Source organism: Chelonia mydas, chromosome 13, assembly GCF_015237465.2.
Source record: "Chelonia mydas isolate rCheMyd1 chromosome 13, rCheMyd1.pri.v2, whole genome shotgun sequence".
Classification (NCBI taxonomy): domain Eukaryota; kingdom Metazoa; phylum Chordata; order Testudines; family Cheloniidae; genus Chelonia; species Chelonia mydas.
In genome coordinates this window covers 34,871,340-34,896,603 of record NC_051253.2, presented here as the reverse complement: position 1 = coordinate 34,896,603, position 25,264 = coordinate 34,871,340, and the positions used below count along the sequence as shown (strand labels likewise).

At 65.6% G+C, this 25,264-nt stretch overlaps 1 protein-coding gene across 2 annotated transcripts; it reads left to right on the top strand.

Moving 5' to 3' along the window:
- The first annotated feature begins 74 nt into the window (after nucleotides 1-74).
- Nucleotides 75-25,013, top strand: TEP1 (telomerase associated protein 1). Of its 2 annotated transcripts, XM_037915836.2 has the most exons (54): nucleotides 75-141; nucleotides 651-937; nucleotides 1,206-1,361; nucleotides 1,499-1,633; nucleotides 1,843-2,004; nucleotides 2,094-2,390; nucleotides 2,534-2,655; nucleotides 2,794-2,951; nucleotides 3,487-3,596; nucleotides 3,860-3,950; nucleotides 5,768-5,954; nucleotides 6,318-6,510; nucleotides 6,742-6,894; nucleotides 7,009-7,083; nucleotides 7,309-7,433; nucleotides 7,768-7,827; nucleotides 7,905-8,042; nucleotides 8,626-8,802; nucleotides 9,000-9,120; nucleotides 10,262-10,386; nucleotides 10,732-10,848; nucleotides 10,932-11,049; nucleotides 11,170-11,382; nucleotides 11,651-11,838; nucleotides 12,099-12,252; nucleotides 12,340-12,519; nucleotides 12,767-12,859; nucleotides 13,223-13,355; nucleotides 13,670-13,820; nucleotides 14,162-14,301; nucleotides 14,436-14,524; nucleotides 14,728-14,842; nucleotides 15,297-15,513; nucleotides 16,069-16,186; nucleotides 16,470-16,594; nucleotides 16,726-16,825; nucleotides 16,951-17,106; nucleotides 17,374-17,586; nucleotides 18,919-19,072; nucleotides 19,317-19,529; nucleotides 19,724-19,884; nucleotides 21,184-21,300; nucleotides 21,397-21,504; nucleotides 21,611-21,737; nucleotides 21,855-21,919; nucleotides 22,022-22,154; nucleotides 22,324-22,463; nucleotides 22,645-22,766; nucleotides 22,945-23,091; nucleotides 23,201-23,321; nucleotides 23,606-23,717; nucleotides 23,894-24,006; nucleotides 24,438-24,542; nucleotides 24,780-25,013. In XM_037915836.2, the coding sequence occupies exons 2-54, from the start codon at nucleotides 662-664 to the stop codon at nucleotides 24,972-24,974; spliced, it is 7,614 nt and encodes a 2,537-aa protein (XP_037771764.1). In that variant the 5' UTR covers nucleotides 75-141; nucleotides 651-661; the 3' UTR covers nucleotides 24,975-25,013. The 2 variants fall into 2 exon arrangements, with proteins under 2 accessions (XP_037771764.1, XP_043382753.1); XM_043526818.1 differs by lacking the exons at nucleotides 75-141; nucleotides 22,324-22,463; nucleotides 23,201-23,321; ... (2 more) ...; nucleotides 24,438-24,542; nucleotides 24,780-25,013 and having other exon boundaries at nucleotides 494-937; nucleotides 22,945-23,085.
- The last annotated feature ends 251 nt before the right edge of the window (nucleotides 25,014-25,264 follow it).

Sequence of the window (25,264 nt, the reverse complement as noted above, 5' to 3'; positions counted from 1 at the left end):
GGGGCTGGGAACTCGGACTCCTGGGTCCTCCCAGGGGCGGGCTGAAATCCGAGCCGGGCTCTGGGGGCGGGTCAGGCAGGCACCTCCCACCAGTGATCCTGGCACCGGCTGGGCTGGGTGCGGTCACTGCGGTGCTTCCTGGTGCGTGGCCGGGGGGCCTGTGGGGCGGGGGCGAATGCAGGGGGAAGGCGTAGTGCAGAAAGGGGGTTGGTCTGGGGGGCTCGGGAGTCTCCCAGGGCCAGGCAGCCCTGCTCTGTGACACACACCCATCCACTTGCGAAGCCCCCTCCCTATTCCTGACCCTGTGTTGCGGGAGCCGGGGCAGGTCTGGGGCCAGGGGGACAATGTTCTCCTCCACCCAGAGTGCGTTGGAGGCTGAGAGACCGGACTCCTGGGTTCTCTCCCGGCTCTGGGAGGGGAGTGGGGTCTGGTGATCAGAGCAGGGGGGTTGGGAGCCAGGACTCCTGGTTTCTCTCCCGGCTCTGGGAGGGGAGTGGGGTCTGGTGATCAGAGCAGGGGGGTTGGGAGCCAGGACTCCTGGGTTCTCTCCTGGCTCTGAGCAGGGAGCGGCACTTGCTGTCTTCAAGCAGGAGCGTGGCCTCACTGGGCTCTCAAACTCCTCGGTTCTCATCTCACTCTTCTCTCTCCAGGTGTTGCAGCCATGAAAACTCCAGGTCCCACCCCCCGTCCAAGCCCTGCCTCCTGCTGGCTGGAGAACCCTTTCCTGGGGGGCCAGAGCCCCCTCCTCCCAGCATGGGTAGAGGAGATCAGGGCCCGGCTTCTCCGCCCTCTTCCGCCCCCTGCCCCGTGGCTGAGCTCCCTGACCCCCACAACCTGGCTGGCGCCTGCCCCCATCTCTGCACCCAGCCGGGCGCCCCTTGCCCCTGGAGGTGAGGATGGGACCCCGGCCCGCAGTGAGGAGCTGGAGCCGCCCTGGGTAAGATGGGCTGAGACTGGACGCCAACTCGTGGTAGCTGCGACGCACAGCGGCCTGCAATTCCCAACCTGCGATGCCGGGGGAGGGACGCTGGGAGCACTCAGAGGGAGGGGGCGAAGTGGTGGGGGCAACTGAGACAGGGGAGATGCCGAGGAGGGGCTGTAGGGGGTGGCAGTCGAGGCAGGGGGTCCCTGAGAGGGGACAGTTGGGGTGGGGGGCACTGTGTGTGGTCCCCATCCCTGTGGGTCACCCCCTACTCTCCCTGCAGTGGGCCGACGCTGCCCCCGACCCCTCCAGCTCACTGCCCCAGTACACCCTGACGGAGCTGCCGTCCGAGCCGAGCCTGGAGCCCCCAGCGCAGAGGGACCCTTGCGCCCAACAGCCCCCTGGGAAGGGTCCCCAGCAACACCTGAGAGAGCACAAGGTAAGAGATGGGGGTGGGGGGTCTGGACTCCTGGGTTCTCTCCCAACTCTGGGAGGGGAGTGGGGTCTAGTGGATGGGTGGGGAGGTGGCTGGGAGCTGGGACTCCTGGGTTCATCGCTGCTCCCTGTTCCCCCCAGCTGGCCCTGGTGAACCTGGCGTGCTGCTCCCTTGTGGAGGGGCCTGATTTGGGAGCCCCCAGTGACCCGATGCGTAGGTGCCTGGCGGAGCTGTGTGAGGAGCTGGCCCAGCTGGAGCCTGAGTTCATCCTTAAGGTACTGGAGGGTGGGGCTGCTGGCCAGGACGCCTGGGTTCAATCCTCCTACCTAGGGGGTAAGGGACAAGCAGTCCGAGTAGGTGGGGGGTGGTCTCAAGTGCCCTATGCCAGGGCTTGGGGAGGGGGAGTGAGCTTTAGTGAGTTAGAGCCGGGGTGCTTGGACGCCTGGGTTCTCTCCGGGCCTCAGTTTCTCCTCTCTCCCCACAGGTCGCCCTGTATACACGCCAGGAGCTGAACATCCGGGGAACGGCCAACTTCCTGCTGGCACTGGCGGCCCGGCTGCCACCCTGCCGGCCCCACCTGCGCCGCTACGTGTGCGCCACCCTGCAGCTGCCCTCCGACTGGACCCAGGTGGTCACGCTCTTCCAGGTACCCAGCTTACCCCAGTGGCGGGTCGTTCCGCCGGCCAGTGCCACCCCCTTCTGGCCAGCACTGACCCGTCTCCCTCTCCCTCGCAGAGCCTGGCGGGCGCAGGGCGCCCCCTAGCCCCGCTGCCCCGCTGCCTCCGCACCGGCCTGGCGGACAAATTCCAGCAATTCGATGCCTACCAGCTGGCCAAGTACAACTCGCGCAAGAGCCGTGGCAAAGCCAGGAGACGCCCAAGGCCCCGCCAGCTAGGGAGGGAACCCAGGAGTCCTGCTCTCAGGCCCCAGCCCTGCCAGCCTATTGTTCCTCCCGGAGTCCCCCCGCAGAAACCTCTGCCCTGGACGAGGAGATTCCGGCTGTGCAAGGCGTTCAGCAAGCTTCAGACAAAGGTGAGAGGACTGGGGTCTAGTGGTTAGAGCGGGGGGCTGGAAGCCAGGACTCCTGAGTTCTGTCCCCTGCTCTTTGAGCAGTGAGTTACAGCAGAGGGGCTGGAAACCAGGACTCCTGGGTTCTCTGCTGATGTCTCCTGCAGTTTGAAAGTGGTCAGCCACTCCAGGAACCGCACGAGACGAAGCCCTTCTCCCTGAAGGCACTGATCCGATGGCTGCATATCTCCAAGCCGGCCCAGCATGTCATGAGTCTGCTGGGCTGCAGGTGAGAGCCCTGGGGAGGGACCCAGGTGTCATGGGTCCCAGCCCCTCCCCCACTCTATCTTCTAGACCTGAGAGCTGGCACAGAACCCCTTGTAGGCCCTGCTGGGACCCACCCTGTCTCTGCTGCCCCCCCCCTCAGGTATCCCTCGGACCTGAGCTCCTTCTCCCGGAGCCACCTGCCAGGGCCCTGGGACCCCGCCCGTGCTGGGACCCGAATGAAACTTCCGCAGCCCCAGACCTGGGACCGGCAGCTCAGCCAGCGCGGGAACAAGGCTGTGGTCTGGGAGGAGCTGATCGGTAAGGAGGGGCTTCATGGGGGGCTGCGCTTGCCCCCAGTGGTGCCCTGAGTGTGTCTAGGTGTCACCAGGGGGCACTGTTAGTTCTTTTCCCAGAGTGTGCGAGCTAGTGTTGAGTGCAAGGAGACAGGGCATGTGTGGGACCGGGTGGGCTCTCCGTGGGGCAGGTGGCTGGCCTAGCTGGAGCAGGGTTTGCTCGGTGCTCTAACACCCCCAAGGAGAGTCTAGCCTCGGGGCAGAGTGGGAGGCATGGCACCGGCTCTGATTGGCCCATGGGCTGGCTGGGCACACCTCTGCCCCCCTCGGCAATGAGGGGCTGACTTGGGGATAAGGGCCCCCCTGAATGCACCCTCTGGTAGCCACAGGTCTCCCAGCGCCCCCTGGGGGCTGTAACCGGCCCAGCACTCATATGAATGTGGCTGGTGGGGCCCTGCGCCCCCTGGGAGCAGCAGCGAGCACTGCACCCTTGTGGACACAGCGCCCCCTGCCTGTGGGTGGGGCTGTTTCCTAACCCTGCGTTGGGCTCTGCCTCACAGATTCGGGGAAGCTGCCATTCATGGCCATGCTCAGGAACCTGCAGAACATCATCCGGGCTGGGGTGAGCGAGCGGCACCACCAGCGAGTGCTCAGCCGGTTGCAGAACAAGGTATGGCCCCGGGACCCTGATTCCCCCCTCCCGAGTCCCCAGCGCGAGATACAGCCCCGGGGACCCCGAATTCCCCCCTCACAGGTCACCAGAGTGAGGTATGGCCCCGAATTTCCCCCCTCCCTCCTTGGATCTCCAGAGTGAGATACAGCCCCAAAATCCCATCCCCCCAAGAGGGGATGGCTGGAATGGTGTGAAGGGTTGCTGGGATCCTCGCCCTGACATCCTCCCCCCCCCCCCCCCCCCCCCCCGCCAATTTCCAGGCATCAGTCATCCGCAGCCGGCAGTTCCCCTTCCGGTTCCTGGCGGCGAATAAAGTCATCCAGGACATGGAGGAGCAGCTGAGGAAGAAAGGTGAGACCGGGGCTGCCAAGCGGTGACACAAATGAATCGCGAGATTTGAAAAAAAAAAAAGTCGCCTTCCATGGCTGGTCGAATCGCACCCTTACCCTATCGAATAGCAACTGAAACGTACCCTAAATATCTTCAGCTGTTTTCCTCCATTTACAAATCCAGCGATTGCACTGACAATGCAGAAGACGAAGAGTCCGGGGCTCATGTGAGATTATTAGTTTGGATTACAAATATTTGCACTGTAGAAAAAGCTACATGTCTCAGCATGGAGGGGCATACAGATGTTTAGTGTATCTGGCACGTAAATACCTTGCCATGCCATGCGGACACCTGTTCTCACTTACAGGTGACAGTGTAAATAAACGCGCAGCATTATTTCCTGCAAATGTAACACCCCTGTTTGAGCGATCAGCTGAACGAGAAGTAGGACTGAGCAGACTCAGGTTCTAAAGTTTTACATTGGTTGGTTTCTGAGCGCAGTTATTATTCTGCATTCGTACAGAGATCGCCTGACAGCACTTGTATGATGTGAATGGAAATATTTGTAATAGAAAATAATCATCACTTTGTATTTTCCATGTGGTAATAGAAATTGATAATTTGAAAATGTAGAAAAGCAGCCAGAAATCTTTGATACATTTCAGTTGCTACTCTACTGTTGTTTAACGGTGCGATTAAAACTGTGATGAATCACAATTAATTTTGTAAAAAGAAAAGGAGTACTTGTAGCACCTTAGAGACTAACAAATGTGTTAGTCTCTAAGGTGCCACTAGTACTCCTTTTCTTTTTGCGGATACAGACTAACACGGCTGCTACTCTGAAACCAATTAATTTTGTTAATCCAGTTAATTTGTTTTGAGTTAATCGCGCGAGTTAACTGTGATTCATTGACAGCACTGAGACCCCGAACAACAAGGGGCAAGAGCAGGGGTGGGCAAACTTCTTGGCCTGAGGCTGAAATCTGGGTATGGAAATTGTATGGGTGTCCATGAATGCTCATGAAACTGGGGGTTGGGGTGCGGGAGGGGGTGTGGGCGCCAGCTGGGGGTGCGGGGTCTGGAGTGGGCCCAGACATGAGGAGTTCAGGGTGTGGGAAGGGGTTCTGAGCTGGGGCAGGGAGTTGTGATGCAGGTGTGTGTGTGTGAGGGCTCCGGCTGGGGGTTCGGGCCCTGGGGTGGGAATGCGGGGTTGGGGGTGCAGGAGGGTGATCCGGGCTGAGACCGAAGGGTTCGGAGGGCAGGAGGGGGATCAGGGCTAGGGCAGGGGGTTGGGGTGCTGGAAGGGGGCAGGGGTGCAGGCTCCGGGCGGCGCTTACCTTGAGCAGCTCCCAGAAGCAGCGGTATGTCCCTTCTCTGGCTCCTATGCGGAGATGCGGCCAAGCAGCTCTGCATGCTGCCCCGTCCACAGGCACCACCTCTGCACCTCCCATTGGCTGTGAGGGCAGCGCTTGGGGTGGGGGCGGCATGCGGAGCCCTCTGGCTGCGTCCTGTGCATAGGAGCTAGAAGGGGGACATGCCGCTGCTTCTGGGAGCCACGCGGAGCCACAGCACGCACAGATTGGCCCATGGGGGGGCAAGCCCCAAACCCCACTCTGCAGTTGGAACACGGGAACGGGGCAAGACCTGGATCCCGCTCCCTGGCGGGAGCTCAAGGGCCAGATTAAAACGTCTGAAGGGCTCGATGCGGCCCCTGGGCCGTAGTTTGCCCACCCCTGGGCAAGAGGCACTGGCAGAGCTGTGGGGAGCTCAGGGCTGGGCTAGTAGGGGCTGCGGGTCAGGAGTGATGGGCACTGTGTCTCTACCCCTCACACCTCCAGACAGCCCCCTCCCCTCTAACGTGGAGCTGCTGCGGGCGCTGCTGAGGCGTGGGAAGAAGCAGCCGGGGGGCCTGCCTGGGGTGCGGGGGCGGCCGCCCTGGACACGCCGGGAGCTGCGCGCGGCCTTGTCCATCCCAGTCCTCTTCCGCACTGTGAAGAGCGAAAAGCAGCGGCTGCGGAAGGCCAGGTGAGGGCCCCATGCTGGGCTCCTGGGCATGGCCACAGGGGGGCAGCAGGGAGGGGGAGGCTGGGAAGGGGTGGGGTGGGGGGGCTGGTCAGGTCGGGTGCCAGGTTGCAGGGGGAGCTAGGCAGGGGGCAGAAAGGGGGAGCTGGGCAGGTGATGCCAGGCTGTGGGGGGGGGGGCAGGTGGGGTGCCAGGTTGCAGGGGGGCTGGGCAGGGGGTGCCAGGCTGTGGGGAGGGGGTCAGGGGATGCCAGGCTGTGAGGAGGCAGGTGGGGTGCCAGGCTGCAGGGGGTGCCAGGCTGCAGGGGGTGCCAGGCTGCAGGGCGGGGGGCTGGGCAGGGGCTCAGCAGCGGCTTGTGCCCCTCAGGGAGCTGCGCCCAGACCCTGCCCTCCTGCTCCGCTATCGCTGGGCCCTGGACGCCGCCATCCGCATCTCCGCCCGGCACAACCTGCCCCCCCTGCCCGGCCGCACTCTCATCCTCTGCTGTGCCTCCAGCGCCATGGTGACGCCCTACCACCGGGCCCGGGAGCTGCGTGGTGCCCGCCCAGAGCCCATGACTGTGAGTTGGGGGGTGGGAGAGCTGCGCTCACCCCCTGGCAGTGCCCTGTGGGAGTGGGGGGCAGGGCGCTGCACTCACCTGCTGGCAGTGCCCTGTGGAGGTGCGGGGCGCTGCGCTCACCCCCTGGCAGTGCCCGGTGGGGGCGGGGGCAGGGCAGGGTGCTGTGCTCGCCTCCCTGCAGTGCCCTGTGGGTGGGGCCGTGCCTGGCTCACAGCCCCCCATCTCGCCTAGGCGCTGGAGGTGGCCCTGCTGCTGGGCCTCATGGGCCGGGCTGTGGCGGAGCAGGCGCGCCTGGTGCTGTATGGCCGTGGCCACTGGGAGGAGGTGCCAGCGCTGGCCGGGTCGCTGCTGGAGAACGTCCAGAGCCTGCTCCAGCAGGTCCAGGTGAGAGCCCCCCGTCCCTCTTCCCCGCCTGTCCCTTAGCTCTTCCCCCGTGCCCGCAGGGAGTCCCCCGCCGGGCCCGGCCTGGAACCACATCTCACCCCATCTCTTTCCCAGGCCACAACGCAGCCGAGCAGCAGCTCTAGCACCGTCAGTGACGTCCTCTGGGACCTGGTGGCTCGTGGGGAGCCGGTGAGTCTGGGCTGTGGATCTAGAGTCAGGGGCACTGGCAGAGCTGCGGGGGGCAGGGCTGGGTTAGCAGAGGCTGCGCATCGGGAGTGAGGAGCATTGGCAGAGCTGGAGGGGCTTTGGGCTGGGCTGGCAAAGGGCTGCGGGTCGGGAGTGAGGGGCAATGTTGAGGGTGGGGGCCCATGGCTGGGCGCAGACTGACAGTATCCCCTTCCCCCCCCCCCACAGGTGGACACCCTGCTCGTGCTGAGCCCCAGCTCTGAGGCCCCCCTGGCCGGCCCTGCCCTGCGGCTGATGCGGGATCGTGTCGCCCCCCACTGCCTCTTTGTGAACCTCTGCCTAGATCCCTGCGGGTATGAACCCGCCCCTCCCCCTCCCCCACACCCCACTGTATCCCCTTGGGGGTGAGGACACCCCCTTGTTCCCTGCCTGTAGCCTGCGGGGTAGGGGGTTCTAGGGCCTTGCCCAGGCTGTGCCTTGGGGGTTTCCGGGAGGGGAGGGGGAATCCCTGGGACTCCAGGGGGCTGGGGCCAGGGTCCTCTCTGTGGGGAGGGGAGGGAGCATTCCCTGTGGGCAGGGGTTCCCTGTGGCTTGGGGAGGGGGTGGGGCTCCCTGTGGCTCCGGGAGGGTCGGGAGAGTTCCCCGGGGTGCCCCACGGCTGAGGCGGCCCCGTCCGTGTCATTGCAGGCTCCAGAGGACCCCCGTGGATGAGGTGGAGCTGGCTGGGTTCAGTGAGCAGGTGCTCAGGTGAGTCTTAGCCTTACGGGGTGGCGGGTGGGGGGGTCACGTGAGCCAGGTGTGTAACTGTGCCCACCCCAACGCAGGTTCCTGGCCGTGCGCGGCATCTCCCGTCTGCTGGAGCACGTGGGCAGGATGGACGAGATCCACGGGCTGCCCCCCCAGCCGGGGGCGCCCTGTGGGCACCCAGAGCTTCCTCCCACCTCCCCCGTCCCCCGGAGCAGGTGAGAGGTCGGCTGGGCCTGCGGGCAGTCAGGGGCTGGGAAGAGAGCAGGCAGGGGACTGATTCTCTGGGGTGTGGGAGGGAGTTGTGGGGGGGACCTAGGGCTGAGCTGGAGAGGGAGGGACCGGGTTGGGTGGTCTGGGACTGGTCCAGGCAAGGCGGGAGACAGTGGGGCCCATCTGGTGGGGAGGGACTGGGTTGGTGGGTCTGGCTCTGGTCTGGGAGGGGCCACCGGCTTGGAGGACAATGGGGCCTACGGGGGGCGGGGGGGGGGCAGGGGCTGGGGAGGGGCAGAGGGACCTATTCGGGGGGACAGGTACTGGTGGGGGGCAACAGAGGGGTCCATCATGGGGCAGGGGCCAGTGGGGTGGTGACAGTGGGGTCCATCAGGGGGGCAGGGACCGGTGTGGGGGGGACAGAGGGGCCCATCGGGGGGCAGGGACCGGCGGGGGGCTGGGACCGGTCCAGGAGGGGAGTAGGGACTTGATAGGGGACAGAGGGACCCATCGGGGGGGGCAGGGGCCGGTGGGTGGCTAGGGCCCGGCCGGGCTCCCCCAGCCGGGGTCTGATGGGTCCCTCCCCAGGTGGCGCAGCGTCCGCGTGTTCATCTCGTCGCCAGTGCGGGACATGCAGGGCGAGCGGGACGTGCTGCTCCGGGCCGTGCTGCCCGCCCTGCGCGCCCGTGCCGCTCCCCACCGCTTGGCACTGCAGGAGATCGACCTGCGCTGGGGCATCACCGAACAGGAGGCGCGGCAGGAGCGGTAGGCGCTCACCCTGCGGGCGGAAGGTTTGGGGGGGGAGGGGGCACTGTGCTGCAGAGAGTGGAGCAGGGGGTGCTGTGCTGAGGGGAGTCTGGGGGGAACTGGGCTGACTTGGGGAGCTGGGTGGTGCCATGCCGGGGTGCGGGACTTGGTGGGGGGCCCCCTTGGTGCTGACCCTGGTCTCTCTCCCCACACAGGCAGCTGGAACTGTGCCTCTCGGAGGTGGCCCGGAGCCAGCTCTTTGTGGGCATTTTGGGAGACCGTTACGGCTACGTGCCCCGAGAATACGCCCTGCTGGACGCCCCCCAGTACGAGTGGGTGAGCACTGCCAGCACCCCGTCAGTTGTATCGGGGTGCAGGGGACAAGAAGACAGTGCCCCTCGCACCCAGCTGGTGGCTGACACCGCCCTGCAGCCCCCTTGCCTGCGGGAACCTGGCCTCTGAGCCTTCCCTCACAGTTGGTGGAAACAGTGGGATTTTGCTTTATTTGACTCTGGACAGTCGTGTGTAGTACTGTGGCCTCCCTCACCCAGTCTGCGGGACGGGGCACCCTGCACAGTGGCCTCTGGTACCTACTGGCATTGGCATTCTGCCAGCCCACCCACGTCCCTGTGCTGAGTCACTCCTCTCAGGATTGGGCAGCCTGGGAAGTGGCTTGCGATACTGGGCACGAGGCATGGTGTTGTCTTTTCCGTGGCCAGATGATGTGCTGCTCTCATTACGCCAGGGAGTGGCCAGCTGGGCAGTGCTCCCTGTGCCGGAGGGTTCCAGTAGTTGGTGAAATTGGTGTAGCAGTGGCATCGCTCCCACTAGGACAGTATAAAGTCACTGGAGGGGTTATTCTGTCAGCCCATGCCTGGCTTCATAGCATGTTGGAACCTGCCAGGGTGTCCTGTACCCCGGGGGTAGAGGTAGAGCTTGGGTGTCTCAGAATAGTGCTGGTAGGAGTGGTGGGATCCCTTCTGGTGATGGGGTGAAGCACAGAAGAGGGGCTCTGGTGCAGGCCTGTAAACATGCTGCCTAGCTTCATGCTCCAGAAGTTTTGCGTCCAGGGACGGGAGCCTCTGAGGTGGCCAAGGACAATGGGAAGCCCCCAGTTCTGCTGAGGTTGGTGGGTGAGGTGGGATCCAGGCTCATCTCAGCACAAAGCTCTTTGTGGCTGGCGCTGGCCTAGGCCTGCTGGCCGTGTCCACACAGCATGGGGCTCACAGACGCAGGGACCCATGGTAGAGACCAGCTGGGGGAAGCCGGGCATCCCACTTCACAGTGGCCCAGGTGTGTTTCTTCCCCATGATGCCTGTTAGTCTAACCCTGCCTGAGAGCCATTCTGCCTGTGGGCTGGCGTGGCTGGCCTTTGCTTTGTGGCTCAATTGGCGGGAGTGGTGGGATCCCTCTGGGTAACAGGCTCGATCCCACGACGTGGGGGCTGACGATGGAGTCCCGTGTGCCATCGCTGCAGGTGAAGTCGTACCCTCGGGGCCGCTCCATCACCGAGCTGGAGGTCATGCAGTTCCTCAGCAGCCAGCGCGACTCCGGTTCTGCTGCCCAGGCATTCTTCTACCTCCGCGAGCCAGATTTCCTTGGGTAATTGTGCACCTGTTCCCCTCCTATCCGGCCCCATGGCAAGGACTGGCTGGCTTGCGGGGGAGGGAGGGAATGGGACATGGGGCCTGTCCCCTCTAGGGGACACCAATTGGGCCCCGTGGTGGGGGGCTGCCTGGCTTGGGGGATGGGGAACAGGGCCTTTCCCCTCTAGGGGGTGCCGATCCAGCCCTAGGGTGGGGTACTGGTTGGCTCAGGGGGCTGGGGAACGGGACATGGGGCCTTTCCTCTCTAGGGGGTGCTGATCCAGCCCCATGGTGGGGGGGCTGGCTGGCTCAGGGGGCAGGAACAGGACACGGGGCCCCTGACCTGTCTGTGGTGGGGCAGGTCTGTGCCAGAAGCCTGGAGGGCGGATTTCGTGGCAGAGTCAGAGGACGCTCGTCACCGAATGGAGGATCTGAAGGAGCGCCTGGGCCAGCGCCTGGGGGTGGCGTCTGTCAGCAGGTAACAGGCCAGGAGATTGGTGGGTGTGGTGGGATCGCTGGGCCCCACAGTGTCTCCCTCATGGCCTTGCTCTCTCCCCCTAGGTACTCCTGCCAGTGGGGTGGCGTGGCCCAGGGCCGGCCGTATGTCAAGGGGCTGGAGGAGTTTGGAGCCCGGGTGCTGCAGGATCTGTGGGGCGCCCTCCAATGCCAGTTCCTTCAGGTAATGCGACTTGCTGTATCTGGCGGGGAGGGAGTGGGGCCTAGTGGTTAGAGTGGAGGGTGCTGGGAGCCCGGACTCCTGGGTTCACGCTGATACCTGTGTCTGCCCCCGCCCCCCCAGGACGAGTCGGAGCCCCCCAGGGGCGAGGAGGAGGAGGGGCAGGAGCTGCAAGATGCCTTCCAGGACTTCCAGCAGCGCCAGTTCTGTGCCCGGGGAAAGCTGCTGGGCACCGTGGCCGGGCGGGTGCGGGAGAGTCAGCCCCCCCGCCGTGGGGCAGGAGGCCGGCTCTACGTGGTGACAGGCGAGCCTGGCGATGGCAAGACTGTCTTCATGGTGAGGCTGGGGGGGGAGCCTTGGGGCACCCAATGGGCAATGGGGGGAGGAGTCTGGGGGCAGAAAGTTGAGGGGCTTGGTGATGGATTGTAGGCAGGGCCTGCAGGGGGCAGGGTCTGGGTCTGCTTCATAAAGCCTGGTGGGCGGGGCCTGGAGGAGGGGGGAGGAGCTTGAAGGCCTGGAGGGGATGGGATCTGGCTGTGCTGGGTTGTGGTGGGAGGGGCCTGGAGAGGCCCCACCCCGAGCTGATCCACTGTCCATTCCCCAGGCGGCGCTGGCGCGGGAGCTGAGCACCCATCCCCCAGCCCAGGACGCCTCCCCCACCCGCTGCCTGGTCGTCTCTCACTTCACCGGGGCCCGGCCGGACCAGGCCAGTGCCAGGGTGATGCTGAGCCAGCTGTGTGCCCGCCTGAGCCGCCTGCTGGGCCAGCCAGCCCCACCCCCTGCCAGCTACAGGTCAGGACGCCTGGGTTCCCTCCTGGCCCTGGGTGGGAGTGGGATCTAATGGTTAGAGCGGGGGAAGGGGGCTGGGGCTGGGAGTCAGGATTCCTGGTATCCCTCTTGGTACTGGGTGGGAGTGGGGTCGAGCGGTTAGAGCAGCGGGGCTGGGACCCAGGACTCCTGGATTCTCTCCCCGGCTCTGGAGGGAAGTGGTGTCTAGGGGTTAAAGCTGGGGGCTGGGTTGCCTGGGTCCCATCCATGCCTGTCCCTTGCAGGGGACTGGTATGCTGTCTGGAGTCCCTCCTGCCCGCGGTGGCCGGGTCACTCCGGGGAGCCCAGCACCTGGCCGTGCTGCTCGACGGGGCTGACCAGATCCACGGGGACAGTGGGCAGCCCGTCTCCGACTGGCTCCCAGCGCGGCTACCCCCGGTAAGTCCACCACCCCCGCCCATGGGGACCCCCCCCCCCAATCCCGCTCACCTCACCATCTGCTCAGCCCCTCTCTTCTCCCCCCAGCGTGTGAGCCTGGTTCTGAGCATCAGCGAGGACTCCGGACTCCTGGGTTCCCTACAGCAACGGGCAGATTCAGTCGTTATTCCCCTGGGATCCCTGGACCCCTGCGACCGGGCTGGGCTGGTCCGCCGGGACCTCGCCCTGTATGGCAAGAAGCTGGAGGAGACAGCATTCAACAACCAGGTGGGGAGGTGCCTGGATGCCTGGGTCCTCTGGCAGGGGCGCGGGGTCTAGTGGTTAGAGTGGGGGAGAGGCTGGGAGCCAGGGTTCTATCCCAGCACTGGGAGGGGAGTGAGGTCCAGTGGTTGGAGTAGGGGTGGGTTGGGAGTTGGACTCCTGGGTTCTCTCCAGCTCTGGCTGGGTGAGGTGGGGGCACTGGCTGTCGCTCAGGGACTCCCTGCCTGCTGTGACCCCGTCTGTCTCTCTCCAGATGCGGTTGGTGCTATTGAAGCGCGGTGCCCGGCAGCCCCTCTACCTGGCACTGCTCACCCAGGACCTGCGAGCCTTCACCCTCTATGAAAAGGTGCCTTAGCCCCGCAGGGGGACCCAGGCTTCGCCCTTCTAGGGACCCTAGGGGAGGGGCTGGGACAGAAGGGGACCCAGGCATCCAGGCTTGTGACACGGATCTGTTCCCGCGAGGGACCCTAAGGGAGAGGTCAGGATGGAAGGGGATCCAGGCATCTGGGCCACCGGCATGGGTTTTTACCCTCTAGGGACCCCAGGGAGGTGCCAGGGTGGAAGAGGACCCAGGCGTCCGAGCTGGCAGTGCAGGACTCTCCCTTCTAGGGACCCCAGGAGAGGGATGGGGACAGAAGGGGACCCAGGCATCTGAGCTGGCAGCACAGGGCTCTCCGATCCCCTCAGGGTCCTGTGTCCCTCCCTCCAGGTCTCAGAGAGGATCCAGACGCTGCCCCCAGCGCTGCCCGCCCTGCTCCAGCACATGCTGGGCTGCCTGGAGCAGGAGCATGGGGCCGAGCCGGTGGCCATGGCTGTCACCGCCCTCTGGGCCAGCAAGGACGGTAAGAGACAGCTGGAGGTGCTAGGCGGCGTTAATGGGCGCTGCTACCAGGCCCTGCGCCCCAGAGCTGGTTGCATCTCAGCGCCCGGTGAGTCGTCTTTTTGAAGTGTTATGTGGCTGTTCCCCAGCTGCCCTGCCCCAGAGCTGGCTGCATTTCAGCACCAGGCGAGCTGTCCGTTTGCCGTTATATGCAACTGTCACTGAGCCTCCCTGCCCCATCCCAGAGCTAGCTGCATCTCAGCACTGGGTGAGCCATCCCTGGAGTGGGAGTCCCTGGAGATGCATCCCTGACCTTTGCTCCTCTGTCCCCCGCAGGCCTGCTGGAGCGCGATCTCCTCGCCGTGCTCACCACGTGGAAGGAGCTGGGCGGGGCACCCATCACCTGGGAGGGAGGCATGGCTGCTGGGGGCCACGCGGCGACCATCCCCAAAGCCCCAATTTATTCCCTGATGAGGAGCCTGAGGGGGTGAGTGGAGGCCAGGACGCCTGGGTTCTCTCCTGGCTCTGTGAGGGGAGTGGGGTCTAATGGTTACAGTTGGGTGGGTGGGTCTGGGACCCCAGATGCCTGGGTTCTCTCCGGCTCTGGGAGTGGAGTGGGGGCTAGTGGTTAGAGCAGGGGGGGACTGGGAGCCCGGACTCCTGGGTTCTGTCCAGCTCTGAGAGGGGAGTGGGAGTTGCGGGGCTGGGATCTCGCATGCATGGGTTCTCTCTGGCTCTGGCAGGGCCCTGGGACTTGGCCCTGAGTTCTGTTGCAGTCCGTTGATGGCCAGGAGCCAGTGTTCTCTGTCCCCTGTCTGTCCCCCCCAGGCTGGCGGGGGTGTGTGGGGCCCCCTCAGAGGCCCCTGGCTCACGGCTCCACCTCTGTGGTGTCCCCCTGCGGACGGCGGTGGAACGGCGCTACCTGAAGGACCCGGGCCTGGAGCGAGCGGCTCATGCTCTGATAGCAGGTCAGGGAGTCGCCCTGTGGGGTTCGGGGCCAGGGGAGGCCCCGGGGGGGGGTGTGGGCCGGGCCTGTGACCCCCCCCCCCACCGGCCGGGGGGTGCTGAGCATTCTGGGTGACAGTCTTTCCCCCACCCCCAGCTCATCTCTGGAAACTCTGCGACCCGTACGTGCCCCGGAGCTTCCAGGGCAGCGAGGCCGGGCCCTTGGTGGCTCTGCCCTACCACTTGGTAGGTATGGGGCACTGGGGGGGCCTCGGCAGTGGGCAGGGTGGGGGCTGGGTGGGGGGGCAGGATTGGGCAGATGGGGTGAGGTGGGGAACTCGGGAGTGGCTGGGCAGGAGGGGAGGGTGGGAGGCAGGGGACGGGGCTCAGTGTGGCAGGGGCTGGGGCTGAGTGGGCAGAACCCCTGGGTGACCTCGCTGTCCCAGCAGGTCTGCGCTGGACGCCCCGACCTCCTGGGCTCCCTCCTGACCAACCTGCACTTTGTGGCAGCCCACGTCCGGCTGGGGCTGCTGCCCGCACTGGGCCGTGCCTACGCCCTGCACGGTGAGCAAGGAGTGGGGGGCACCTCTGGGGGCTGCTAGTCAGGAGCCAGCCCTGTGCGGAGGGGGGGCTGTCCACAGGGGCACGGGGAGGTGCCTTGGTGTAATTGTGGGGGGGTCTGGGGCTGGGGCTGCAGGGGGGGAATGGGAGGCATGGGGGGGGCTGCAGGGGGCTGAAATGGGGAGGTTGGGGGCTGCCGTGGGGGAATGGGATGCATGAGGGGGCTGCCGGAGGGCTGGGGGGAGTGGGAGGCATGGGGGGGCTGCCGGGGGGGGGGGGGAATGGGATGCATGCGGGGGGCTGCCGGAGGGCTGGGGGGAGTGGGAGGCATGGGGGGGCTGCCGGGGGGGGAATGGGAGGTGTGGGGGGGGCTACCAGGGGCTGAAATGGGGCTGCCAGGGGGCTCCCAGGGTGCTGGGGGCTGTTGTACCCCCCGCCACAGACGTCTCCCCCGCAGCGGGCAGTGCCCAGCCCCCGGGCGAGGTGGCCGCATTCCGTGCGATGGTGCAGGCGGGCGCAGCCCTGCTCTCCCAGAACCCGGCACTCCTGCCCCAGCTGGCAGCCAATGCTCCTGACGGCTCCTCGCTGGGGGCCCAGGCCCAGGCCCTGGCCCCCCCTGGAGGGCGACTGCTGCTCTGGCATAACAAGGCCCAGGACACCCCCCACCCCAACAGGTAACGGGGCCACCACGGGTGGGAGGGCCCCTGCCCCTCCCCCTATCTCAGGATGCCTTCCCCTCCCCCCGGGCACCCACCTGCCCCTCACCCCAGTGTCTGGGCGCCCCCTTTTCCCCCCACGCCCCATTCCCCTCTCCCCCCAGCACCCACCTGCCCCTCCCATGGGCCCCTGCCCCTCCCCCTCCCCCTCCACCCCCGAGTCCCCAGGGCGCCGGCCCTGCTCCCGGCTGAGTTGATCCATGGCCTGGGGCACCTGTGCTGGGTTGGGGGGACCCTTCTGTGACCTGGGGGGATGAGGTATGCAGGTCCCATGGACTGGGGAGGGCTGCAGGGCTGGGAGCCTGGCTTGTGGGAGCTGCACATCTCTGCCTTCGGGCTGGGTCCCTGTGGGGCTAGGGAGCTCCAATGGGGGAGGGGTCCCTGGGGGGCATGGTGTCCTGGGTGGGGGGGGCTGCCTGTCTCCAAGCTCAGGGGGTGGGCAGTGCTGGGTGCCCGGCCATTCCGGGGCCTTGTTCCCCCCTGATCTCTTCCCCCCCCCCGCCCCATCCCCAGCATCGTCCTGGCCCTGCCTACGTCCCCCACCTGTGTGGCCGTCTCCCACTGCGGGCGCCAGGCCGCCGTGGGCAGCACCGATGGGACCCTGCACCTGCTGGACATACAGAGCGGCCAGGTACCGGGGGTGGGGAGCAGGGCAGATTCAGGGGATCTCTGGCCATGGGAAGACACTGTGGGGCTGCTTGGTTTGGAGGCAGGGGCAGAGGGAGCTGGGGGGGCAGGAGGGGGGGGGGGGGGCTAGGGAGCAGGAGGGGAAGCCGGCGGGGCAGGCTGAGAGGCAGGGGAGCTGGGGAAAGGCCAGGGGGCAGGCTGGGGAGCAGGGGATAGGCTGGGGGCAGGGGAAGCCGGGGGGCAGGCAGGGGGCTCTGCAAGCTCACACCACCCCCTCTTGCTCCCAGGAGCTGAAGACCCTGCTGAGCGGGGGCACTGGGATCTCAGCCTGCGTCTTCCTGGCCGACAGAACCCTCTGCCTGGGCACCTTCGCCGGGGGGCTGGAGATCTGGGCCCTGCATGAGGGCAGCAGGTACTATCAGGGTGTGGGGGGAAGGGCTGCCCCTCCAGGGGGCGCCGGCCATGATACGGCCCAGGGGATAGTGGGGGAGCTGGTTTGGGGGGTGATGGCGGGGACATCACATGAATCTCTCTCCTTTCCAGGCTCCTGGCTACTGATGCTCACCGGGGCCGGGTCACGGGCTGTTGTGTCAGCCCTGATCGCAGACAGCTGGCCAGCGTCTCCCTGGACGGGCACCTGAAGGTACCAGCTACAGTCACCCCCCCGCCCTCCCTGTTCTAACCAATAACCCCCACTCCCCTCCCCCAGCCAGGAGAGAATCCAGGCGCCCAGCCCTGGTTCTGACCCGCTGTTCCTGTCTCTGCCAGCTGTGGGACTCTGCCCAGGGGCACCTGACCTGGGAGCTGGATCTCTCCTGCCCCTTGAACTGTGCCGCCTTCCACCCCAATGGGCAGCTGGTGGCCACCGGGGGCTGGGATGGCTCCGTGACCATCCTGGGCCTGCAGAACCGGAGCGTGAGCTTGGTATGGGGCACAGAGGGGCTGTGGGTTGGGAGTGAGGGGTAGTGGCAGGGCTGGGAGCCCAGGGCTGGACTAGCAGGGGCGGCGGATTGGGAGTAAGGGGCACCACCAGGGCTGGGGGTGGGGAGGCTGGGCAAGGAGGGGCTGCCGGTTGGGAGTGAGGGGCACCGGCGGGTCTGGGGCCCCAGGGCTGGGCTGGCAGGGGCTGCGGGTCGGGAGTGAGGGGCACCAGCTGGGCGGGCTGGGCTGTGACTCTGGCTCCCCCTGCAGGTTCTGTCAGGCCACGATGCTTCCATCCGCGCCGTGTCCTTCTCCCCTGCGGGCACCGTGCTGGCGTCCGGCTGCCTGGCTGGGACGGTGCGTCTCTGGTCCTGGCGGGAGGCCGTGAGCCTGGCCACGTTCCCGGCACACCGGGGCTTCATCTCCGAGGTCAAGTTCCTCTCCGGGGGTCAGGTCCTCCTCACGGCGGGCGAGGACACAAAGGTGCTGCGGGTTGGGAGTGAGAGGCACCGGCAGAGCTGGGCGGGGGCATGGGTCGGCTAGTAGGGGGCTGCGGATTGGGAGTGATGGGCGTCAGCAGGGCTGGGCTAGCAGGGGGTCTGGGTCTGCAGTGAGGGGCGCTGGCAGAGCTGGGGGAGGGGTCAGGGGCTATGGGTTGGGAGTGAGGGGCACCAGCAGGGTGGGGGGGGGCATGTAACGATGCTGGCTCTGGCGGGACTCAACTGAGAGGCAATTCAGGACAAATTGCTCAAAGCAGGGCAGTTACAGCACAAGGCTGGGCTTTCTGTGCACACCAAGGCAAACCAAAGCAGCCAAACAGAGAAGACTTTGGTTTTACCCCCCTGGCTAACCACAAGTCACACAAGCAATTCCCTAGACACTCCAGTTTCCCAGTATCACCAGCAGTGCCCCTCGTTATGGGGACAGATGGTTATGAAAACCAATACCGCAGGGAAAGAAAAAGTGTTCTCTCGATCACAAAGGACCCAGACCCAGGTCAATATACAAATCAGATCTTACCCACAAATCACGCTGCTGCCAGTCCTTTAGAATCTAAAACCTAAAGGTTTATTCATAAAAGGAAAAGCTATAGATGAGAGCTAGAATTGGTTAAATGGAATCAATTACATACAGTCATGGCAAAGTGCTTGGCTCTGGCTTGCAGCAGTGATGGAATAAACTGCAGGTTCAAATCAAGTCTCTGGAGCACATCCACCGCTGGGATGGGTCATTCAGTCCTTCGTTCAAAGCTTCAGTGTCGCAAAGTCCCTCCAGAAGTATGAAGCAGGACTGAAGAAGACCAGATGGAGGAGCTGCAGCAGCTTTTTGTAATCTTTTGCCGTGTGGTCTCTCTCTCTTTCTCCCAAAGACAAGCTGTCCCTCACATGGCCTGGAAACAACTCAGAGTCCTCTCCATAGGCAGATCCCCGCACACCTTGCTGAGTCCCCAGGCGTGTCTGCCTTCTCTCAATGGGTCACTTGTATCGCTGATGGTCCTTAATGGGCCATCAAGCAGGCTAGGCAGAGCTGACACCAATTTCTCTGGGGTGTCACCCAGAAGCATAGCATAAGTTTGAACTACAGACAGTATAGAGCCAATACTTATAACTTTAAATACAAAAATGATACATGCATACAGACAGCATAATCCTAACCAGCAAACCATAACCTTGTCTTAGACACCTTATTTGACCCCCTTTATACAAGATTTGGTGCCACTACAGGACCTTGGTTGCAACCATGTTCTATATGGTCCCAGTTGAAGTCCATAACATGACGGGGGGGCACAGCACTAACTGCTGATCTGTGGCCTAGGTCCAGCTCTGGCCGGGGCACCTGGGCTGTGCCTGGGGCGCTCTGGGCTTGGGGCCGCTTTCTCCAGCCCTCTGCGTGGCCCCCAACCCCGCCGGCACCCTGCTCGCTGTGGGGCACCATTCAGATGATGTTTGGGTCTACGGCACCCCCTGGGGTAAGCGCCCAGACGCCTGGGCTCTGTCCCAGCTCGGGGGTGGGGTGGGGGGGATGAGGTCTAGTGGGGGGGGTGCTGGAAGCCAGGACTCCTCAGTTCCGGGGAGCCAGGACTTCTGGGTTCTGTGGTTGGGTGGGGGCTGGGAGCCAAGACTCCTGGGTTCTGCGGTGGGGTGGGGGGTGGGAGCCAGGACTCCTGGGTTCCCTGTGGTGTCAGCCCCCTTCACTCTCCCCTCTCCCCGCAGGCTCGGCCGGGCGACACTGCCCGGCAGGGGGGGTGGCAGTGCCCAGCCTGGCCTGGCTTGGGGATGCCGTGCTGGCCGGAGGCAGCGGGGATGGGACCCTGCGTGGCTGGGTGTTGGAAAGCGGCCCAGCCTGCCCCCTGTGGGAGCTGCGAGGGCACGAGGGGGCTGTGCTGGGCCTAGCGGCCTCGCCCCAGCTGCTGGCATCTGCCTCGGGTAAGGCTGGGGGCAGAGGGGGCGGATGTGGGGAGGGGTTGGGGGCAGGGTGTTTCCAGAGCAGTGTGGGGGAGATTTGGGGGTCATTGGCGGGGCTGGGAGAGCCCAGGGACTATAGGGTGGGGGGCAGTATGGGGAGGGCAGGGGTGGGGCATTGGGGCCCAGAGTCTGACACTTCCCCCCCCTGCCCATAGAGGATTTCACCATCTGCCTGTGGCTGGCTGACACACTGAGACGGGCCCTCTTGGACCCTCCGCCAGCCCCCCTGGCCATCCTGAGGGGCCATGCAGCCGCTGTCACCTGCTGTGCCTTCAGCCCTGACGGCCAGCACCTTGCCACGGGGGGCAGGGACAAGGTGAGGGGCATGCATGCTGTGAGATGGGCACTAGGGGGTGGCGTGGGGCAGCTGTGCTGTGCGATGGGCACTAGGCATGGGGCGGCCGTAATGTGAGATGGGCACTAGGGGGCCGTGTGGGGCAGGCGTGGGGTGGCCGTGCTGTGAGGTGGGCACTAGGGGGCAGCGTGGGGCGGCCATGCTGTGAGATGGGCACTAGGGGGCCGTGTGGGGCAGGCGTGGGGCGGCCGTGCTATGAGATGGGCATTAGGGGGTGGCGTGGGGCGGCCATGCTGTGAGATAGGCACTAGGGGACAGCGTGGGGCAGGCTTGGGGCGGCCGTGCTGTGAGATGGGCACTAGGGGGTGGCATGGGGCAGCAGTGGGGCAGCCGTGCTGTGAGATGGGCACTAGGGGGCAGTGTGAGGCGGCAGTGGTGTGTGATGGGCACTAGGGGATGGGGTGGGGCAGTTGTGCAGCGTCCGTGCTGTGAGATGGGCACTAGGGGGCAGCGTGGGGCAGCCATGCTGTGAGATGGGCACTAGGGGGCCGTGTGGGGCAGGCGTGGGGTGGCCGTGCTGTGAGATGGGCACTAGGGGGCAGCGTGGGGCAGCCATGCTGTGAGATGGGCACTAGGGGGCCGTGCTATGAGATGGGCATTAGGGGGCGGCGTGGGGCGGCCATGCTGTGAGATAGGCACTAGGGGACAGCGTGGGGCAGGCTTGGGGCGGCCGTGCTGTGAGATGGGCACTAGGGGGTGGCATGGGGCAGCGGTGGGGCAGCCGTGCTGTGAGATGGGCACTAGGGGGCAGTGTGAGGCGGCAGTGCTGTGTGATGGGCACTAGGGGATGGGGTGGGGCAGTTGTGCAGCGTCCGTGCTGTGAGATGGGCACTAGGGGGCAGCGTGGGGCAGCCATGCTGTGAGATGGGCACTAGGGGGCCGTGTGGGGCAGGCGTGGGGCGGCCGTGCTATGAGATGGGCATTAGGGTGTGGCGTGGGGCGGCCATGCTGTGAGATAGGCACTAGGAGACAGCGTGGGGCAGGCTTGGGGCGGCCGTGCTGTGAGATGGGCACTAGGGGGTGGCATGGGGCAGCGGTGGGGCAGCCGTGCTGTGAGATGGGCACTAGGGGGCAGTGTGAGGCGGCAGTGGTGTGTGATGGGCACTAGGGGATGGGGTGGGGCAGTTGTGCAGCGTCCGTGCTGTGAGATGGTCAGTAGGGGGCGGTGTGGGGCAGCCATGTTGTGAGATGGGCACTGGGAGGCGTGGGGGAGCGGACGTGCTGTATCTGTGCCTGTCTAACCAGCCCGTGTCCCTGCAGACCCTGCTGTGCTGGGATGTGGGAGCCCCCGCGCCGGGAGCCCCCGCCCTCTGGCGCTCGCTCCCCTTCTGCCACCATGACTGGCTCAGCGGCTGTATCTGGGTTGGGCCCCTGCTGGTGAGTGGGGAGGGGGGGGTGTAGCTGGGAGGGAGATGGGTGGGGCAGGCCCCCCTCTGCCCTTACCTGACCCCTCCCCTTCCTCTGCCCCCACAGCTGTCGTGCTCCAGCGACGGCACCGTGCGGCTCTGGGACCCGGCAACTGGCCAGCGGCTCCGCGAGTTCCTGCCCCACTGCGGCCCTGTCAGCACCGTCCTGGCCACGGTATGGACCCAGGGGGTGGGAGCGGGGGCATGGTGCCAGGCATGGGGGGCACCCTGTTCGTTCTCCTGGGCACAGGCCCCATCCCTCATCCCCTCTCTCGGTGCAGGCCGGGCGTGTGCTAGCGGTGGGCCGCGACGGGACTCTGGCAGCATGGGACATGCTGGGCGTGGAGCTGACCCGCTTCCCGGCACACCCCGGGCTGGTGAACCAGGGCGCCGGCTTTGTGGGAGCAGGTGAGCGGCTGGGGATTGGGCGCTGCCCCCCCCCCCCCCCCCCCGGTGTGGGTCTGACCTCCAGTGCCCCCTGCTCTCCCCCAGTGCCCATCTCTCCGTGTCTCTCTTGTTCTGCAGATGACAATTTCATGGTGGCCACGGCTGGGTGTGACGGGCGGGTGCAGCTCTGGAGCCCCCTCGAGGTGAGATGGGACCCAGGGGCTGTTTCTCCCCCATGGGGACCCTGCTCCAGGGCACTGGCTGCCCCCCCCCACCCGCCGCTAGCTTCTCTCTCTTGCCTGCAGTTCGGCCGCCCGCGGGCATTGGTGGGGCACAGTGCCCCGGTGTGTGGTGCTGCCGTGAGCCTGGCTGCTGCCCGTGTCCTGACGGTGTCGGGGGATGGTTCCGTGCGCATGTGGGCAGCACCATGGCAAGCGGGTAAGAGACTCCTTCACCGGACATCCCACCCCTCCTAGAGCCAGGGAGAGAACCCAGAAGTCCTGGCTTCCAGCCCTCCCCTGCTCTAACCTACCAGATCGCACTGCACTCCCAGAGCCGGGGAGAGAACCCAGGAGTCTTGGCTCCCAGCCTGTTTCTCTCCTGGCAGGAGGCGCTGAGGGGCCTGGCTGGCACCGTGGGGCCGTCTCTGCCCTGGCCTGGTCTCCTGACGGGACACTGGCAGTGTCGGGCGGGGAGTGTGGGGAGCTGATTGCGTGGGGGGAGGCGAAGGCCCTGGCTGCAGTGCAGGTAGGTTGGAAGGGGGGCTGGGGAGAAAGCAGGGGTGAGGGGGCAGTGGGAGGCTGATGAGGGGAGGGGGGAAGGCGGATGGAGTGGGCGGGATGGGGGCAGGAGGGAGGTTGTCAGGGCGGCGGGGGGCAGGTGGGAGGGGGGCCTCAGTCCAGCCCTCGCTTACTCCCCTCCTACACAGGCAGGCTCGCGTGGTGTCTGTGCTCTCGGCTTTGCCTCCTCCTGCAGCCTCCTGGTGGCATCGGCGGCCGGGAGCATCTGGTTGTGGGGCCTGCATGGCGACCCCCATCCCGGGGCCCTGAGGTGAGCTGGTTGGGGGAGTGGGGCCGAGCTGAACGCCTGGGTCCCTTCCCGGCCCCATCTCTCCCTGGGGGGCGGGGAGGGGAAGGGCCGGGCCATGCCCTACTGATCCCCGCTTCCCATACCAGTCTCTGCAGCTGGCCTGGGCCATGCACTTATCGCCACTCTCTCTCTCTCTCAGCCTGAAGCGTGAGCACCCCCTGTGGGACGGGGCAGCTCCCGTTACATGCATGGGGCCAGCCGGGGCCCCTGGCTCCCTGGTCCTGGGGCTGGCGAACGGGGAGGTGCTGCTGTTCAGAGCCCACTGGACAGCGCTGAAGCCCCTCTGGTGAGTGAGTGGGGGGGAGGGGGCCTGCAGCTCCTTTGGTGAATGGGGAGTTCGGGGGGGGAGCAGCCCCCTCTGCTCCTGCGTCTGACCCTCGTCTCTGCCCCTGTAGCTTAGTCAGCCCGGATGCCTGGGTTCCGGACCCCCCCGAGTACCTGTTTGACGTGGCTGTGACCCCGGATGGGCAGCTTCTTCTGTGGAAGGGGGTGAGAGAACCCACCCTGTACGAACTGGTGAGTGACTGGGGAGAGAACCCAGGTGCCCAGCCCTGTCCCGTCCCCATCCCCCCAATGCACCAGGCCCCACTTCCCTCCCAGAGCCCGCAGAGAACCTAGGTGTCCCAGTGCCCAACCCCGCCCCCCTCCCTGCTTCCCACCAATGCACTAGCCCCCATAGCAGAGAACCCATGAGTCCGGGTGCCCAGTCCCCCCCAGCGCACTAGGCCCCCACTCCCCTCCCAGAGCTGGCAGAGAACCCAGGAGTCCAGGTGCCCACACCAGTGTTGTTTGCTCTGTAGAGGGTCGGGGAGTCAGAGGAACTGGAGAAATCCCGGGAAGCCGAGATCCGCCTCTGGGACCGGGACATGGATGCTGACTCCAGCTGGTTCAGCAGTGCCTGGCTCAGCCCCGGTGAGTCCCGGCTCAGAGCTCAGGAGCTGTGGGTCGGGAGTGAGGGGCACCAGCAGGGCTGGGGGAGGGGGCAGGGCTGGGCTAGTAGTGGGTTGCAGGTCGGGAGGGCAGGGCCAGCAGGGGCTTTAGATTAGGCGTGAGGGGCAGTTGGAAGTTTCAGCTCTGTTCCCTTGCAGACTCATCCCTGCTCCTCGCCGGCTCCGACGGGATGCTCTGGACTCGGGCTCTGTGGAGCGAGGAGGATGATGCAGCCGAGTCCTGGAGCAGCGAGGGGTGGCAGCAACAGCGGGTGAGCCTATCTGCGTTGGGGGCCCATCCCTCCTTCCCTGCTGACAACAGCCCGCTCCGCTCGGCAGTGTGTGTGTCTTCCCTCTGCGGCCGTTGTCAGCCCAGCAGATGTTTCCCTCCTTGCGGGTCAGCGGTGTGGTCAGTAGGGTCCAGGGTTAACTCCCAGCACAGCCAATGACAGGAGAGTTATTCCCGTTCTTGCGAGGGGCTGGGCCTAGAACCGGAGCTGTTCCTGTCTGGCCACTGCTGAGCCCGGTGCGGGCCAGCTGCAGCCTCAGGTCAGCTTGTGGGAGGCTGGAGGGTTCATTCTCTTCCCTGGAAGCGGCAAGTCTGGGGTGAACCCTCAGGGCAGCTGATGGCACGACCCCTTTGGGCTGGGGCAGGGGCCTTCTATTTCTACACGTTAACCCTTTCATGGCCTGTGCCCCTCAGATCCACAGCGCCAAAGTCACGGCGCTGCACAGCTGTGGGGACATGCTAGTGACGGCAGCGCTGGATGGAGACATCAAGATCTGGGAGCGCACCACGGGGAAACTGGTAGGTGGCATGAAATGAATGATGTTCCTCACTCCTGATCCGCAGCCCTGCCTCCCCCCCCCCAACAATGCAGGTGCCCCCTCACTCCCACCCCGCAGCCCAGCCCTGCCAGTGCCCCTCAGTCCCATCCTGCAGCCCCTGATAGCCCAGCCCTGGGATCGCCCCAGCTCTGCTGGTGCCCCTCACTCCCAACCCACAGCCGCAGACTCTCTCTGACCCCCAGTTCTCTCTCTGCAGCTGGGGCAGTTTCGTTGCGCTGCTCCTGTGTCCTGCCTACAACCCCGGCCTGGTCCAGCCTCCCAGCTGCTCTTGGCTGTGGGCGACATCCTGGGCAACGTCTATTTCCTGGAGTGGGCCTGTCTGCGGGGGGACGAGGAAGTTGGCCAGGGCCCAGCCCCCCTGGGTGACAAGGCTGAACCCCAACCCGTGTGAGCACCGATGACACAATAAAGCCACCAACTGAGCTCCAAAGAATGCGGCCTTTGTTCAGCTGTCCCGTCCAGGCCCCGGCCCCAGAGCAAAGGGGGGCTAAGAGGCCAGAGACCCGTCTCTCCCCGCCCCCCCACCGGGTCCCTTGAGAAACTTGGTAACTATCAGGCCCCGGGCCCCCACCCTTGTGTTACTGCTTCTGGCCTTTCCATAGGGCTGAATGGGGGCAAGAGGATCGCAACATTGTATCTCAAGCCCCCATGCCTGACTGGGGGGAGAAACACCCCCTGCTG

Excerpts from the sequence above, each read along its gene's own strand:
- TEP1 (XM_037915836.2), top strand. The coding sequence starts at position 662 with ATGAAAACTCCAGGTCCCACCCCCCGTCCAAGCCCTGCCTCCTGCTGG. Across the intron at positions 8,043-8,625 it reads TCCCCCGTCCCCCGGAGCAG|GTGGCGCAGCGTCCGCGTGT; the intron begins GTGAGAGGTCGG and ends GTCCCTCCCCAG. Across the intron at positions 14,302-14,435 it reads GGCTCATGCTCTGATAGCAG|CTCATCTCTGGAAACTCTGC; the intron begins GTCAGGGAGTCG and ends CCCCACCCCCAG.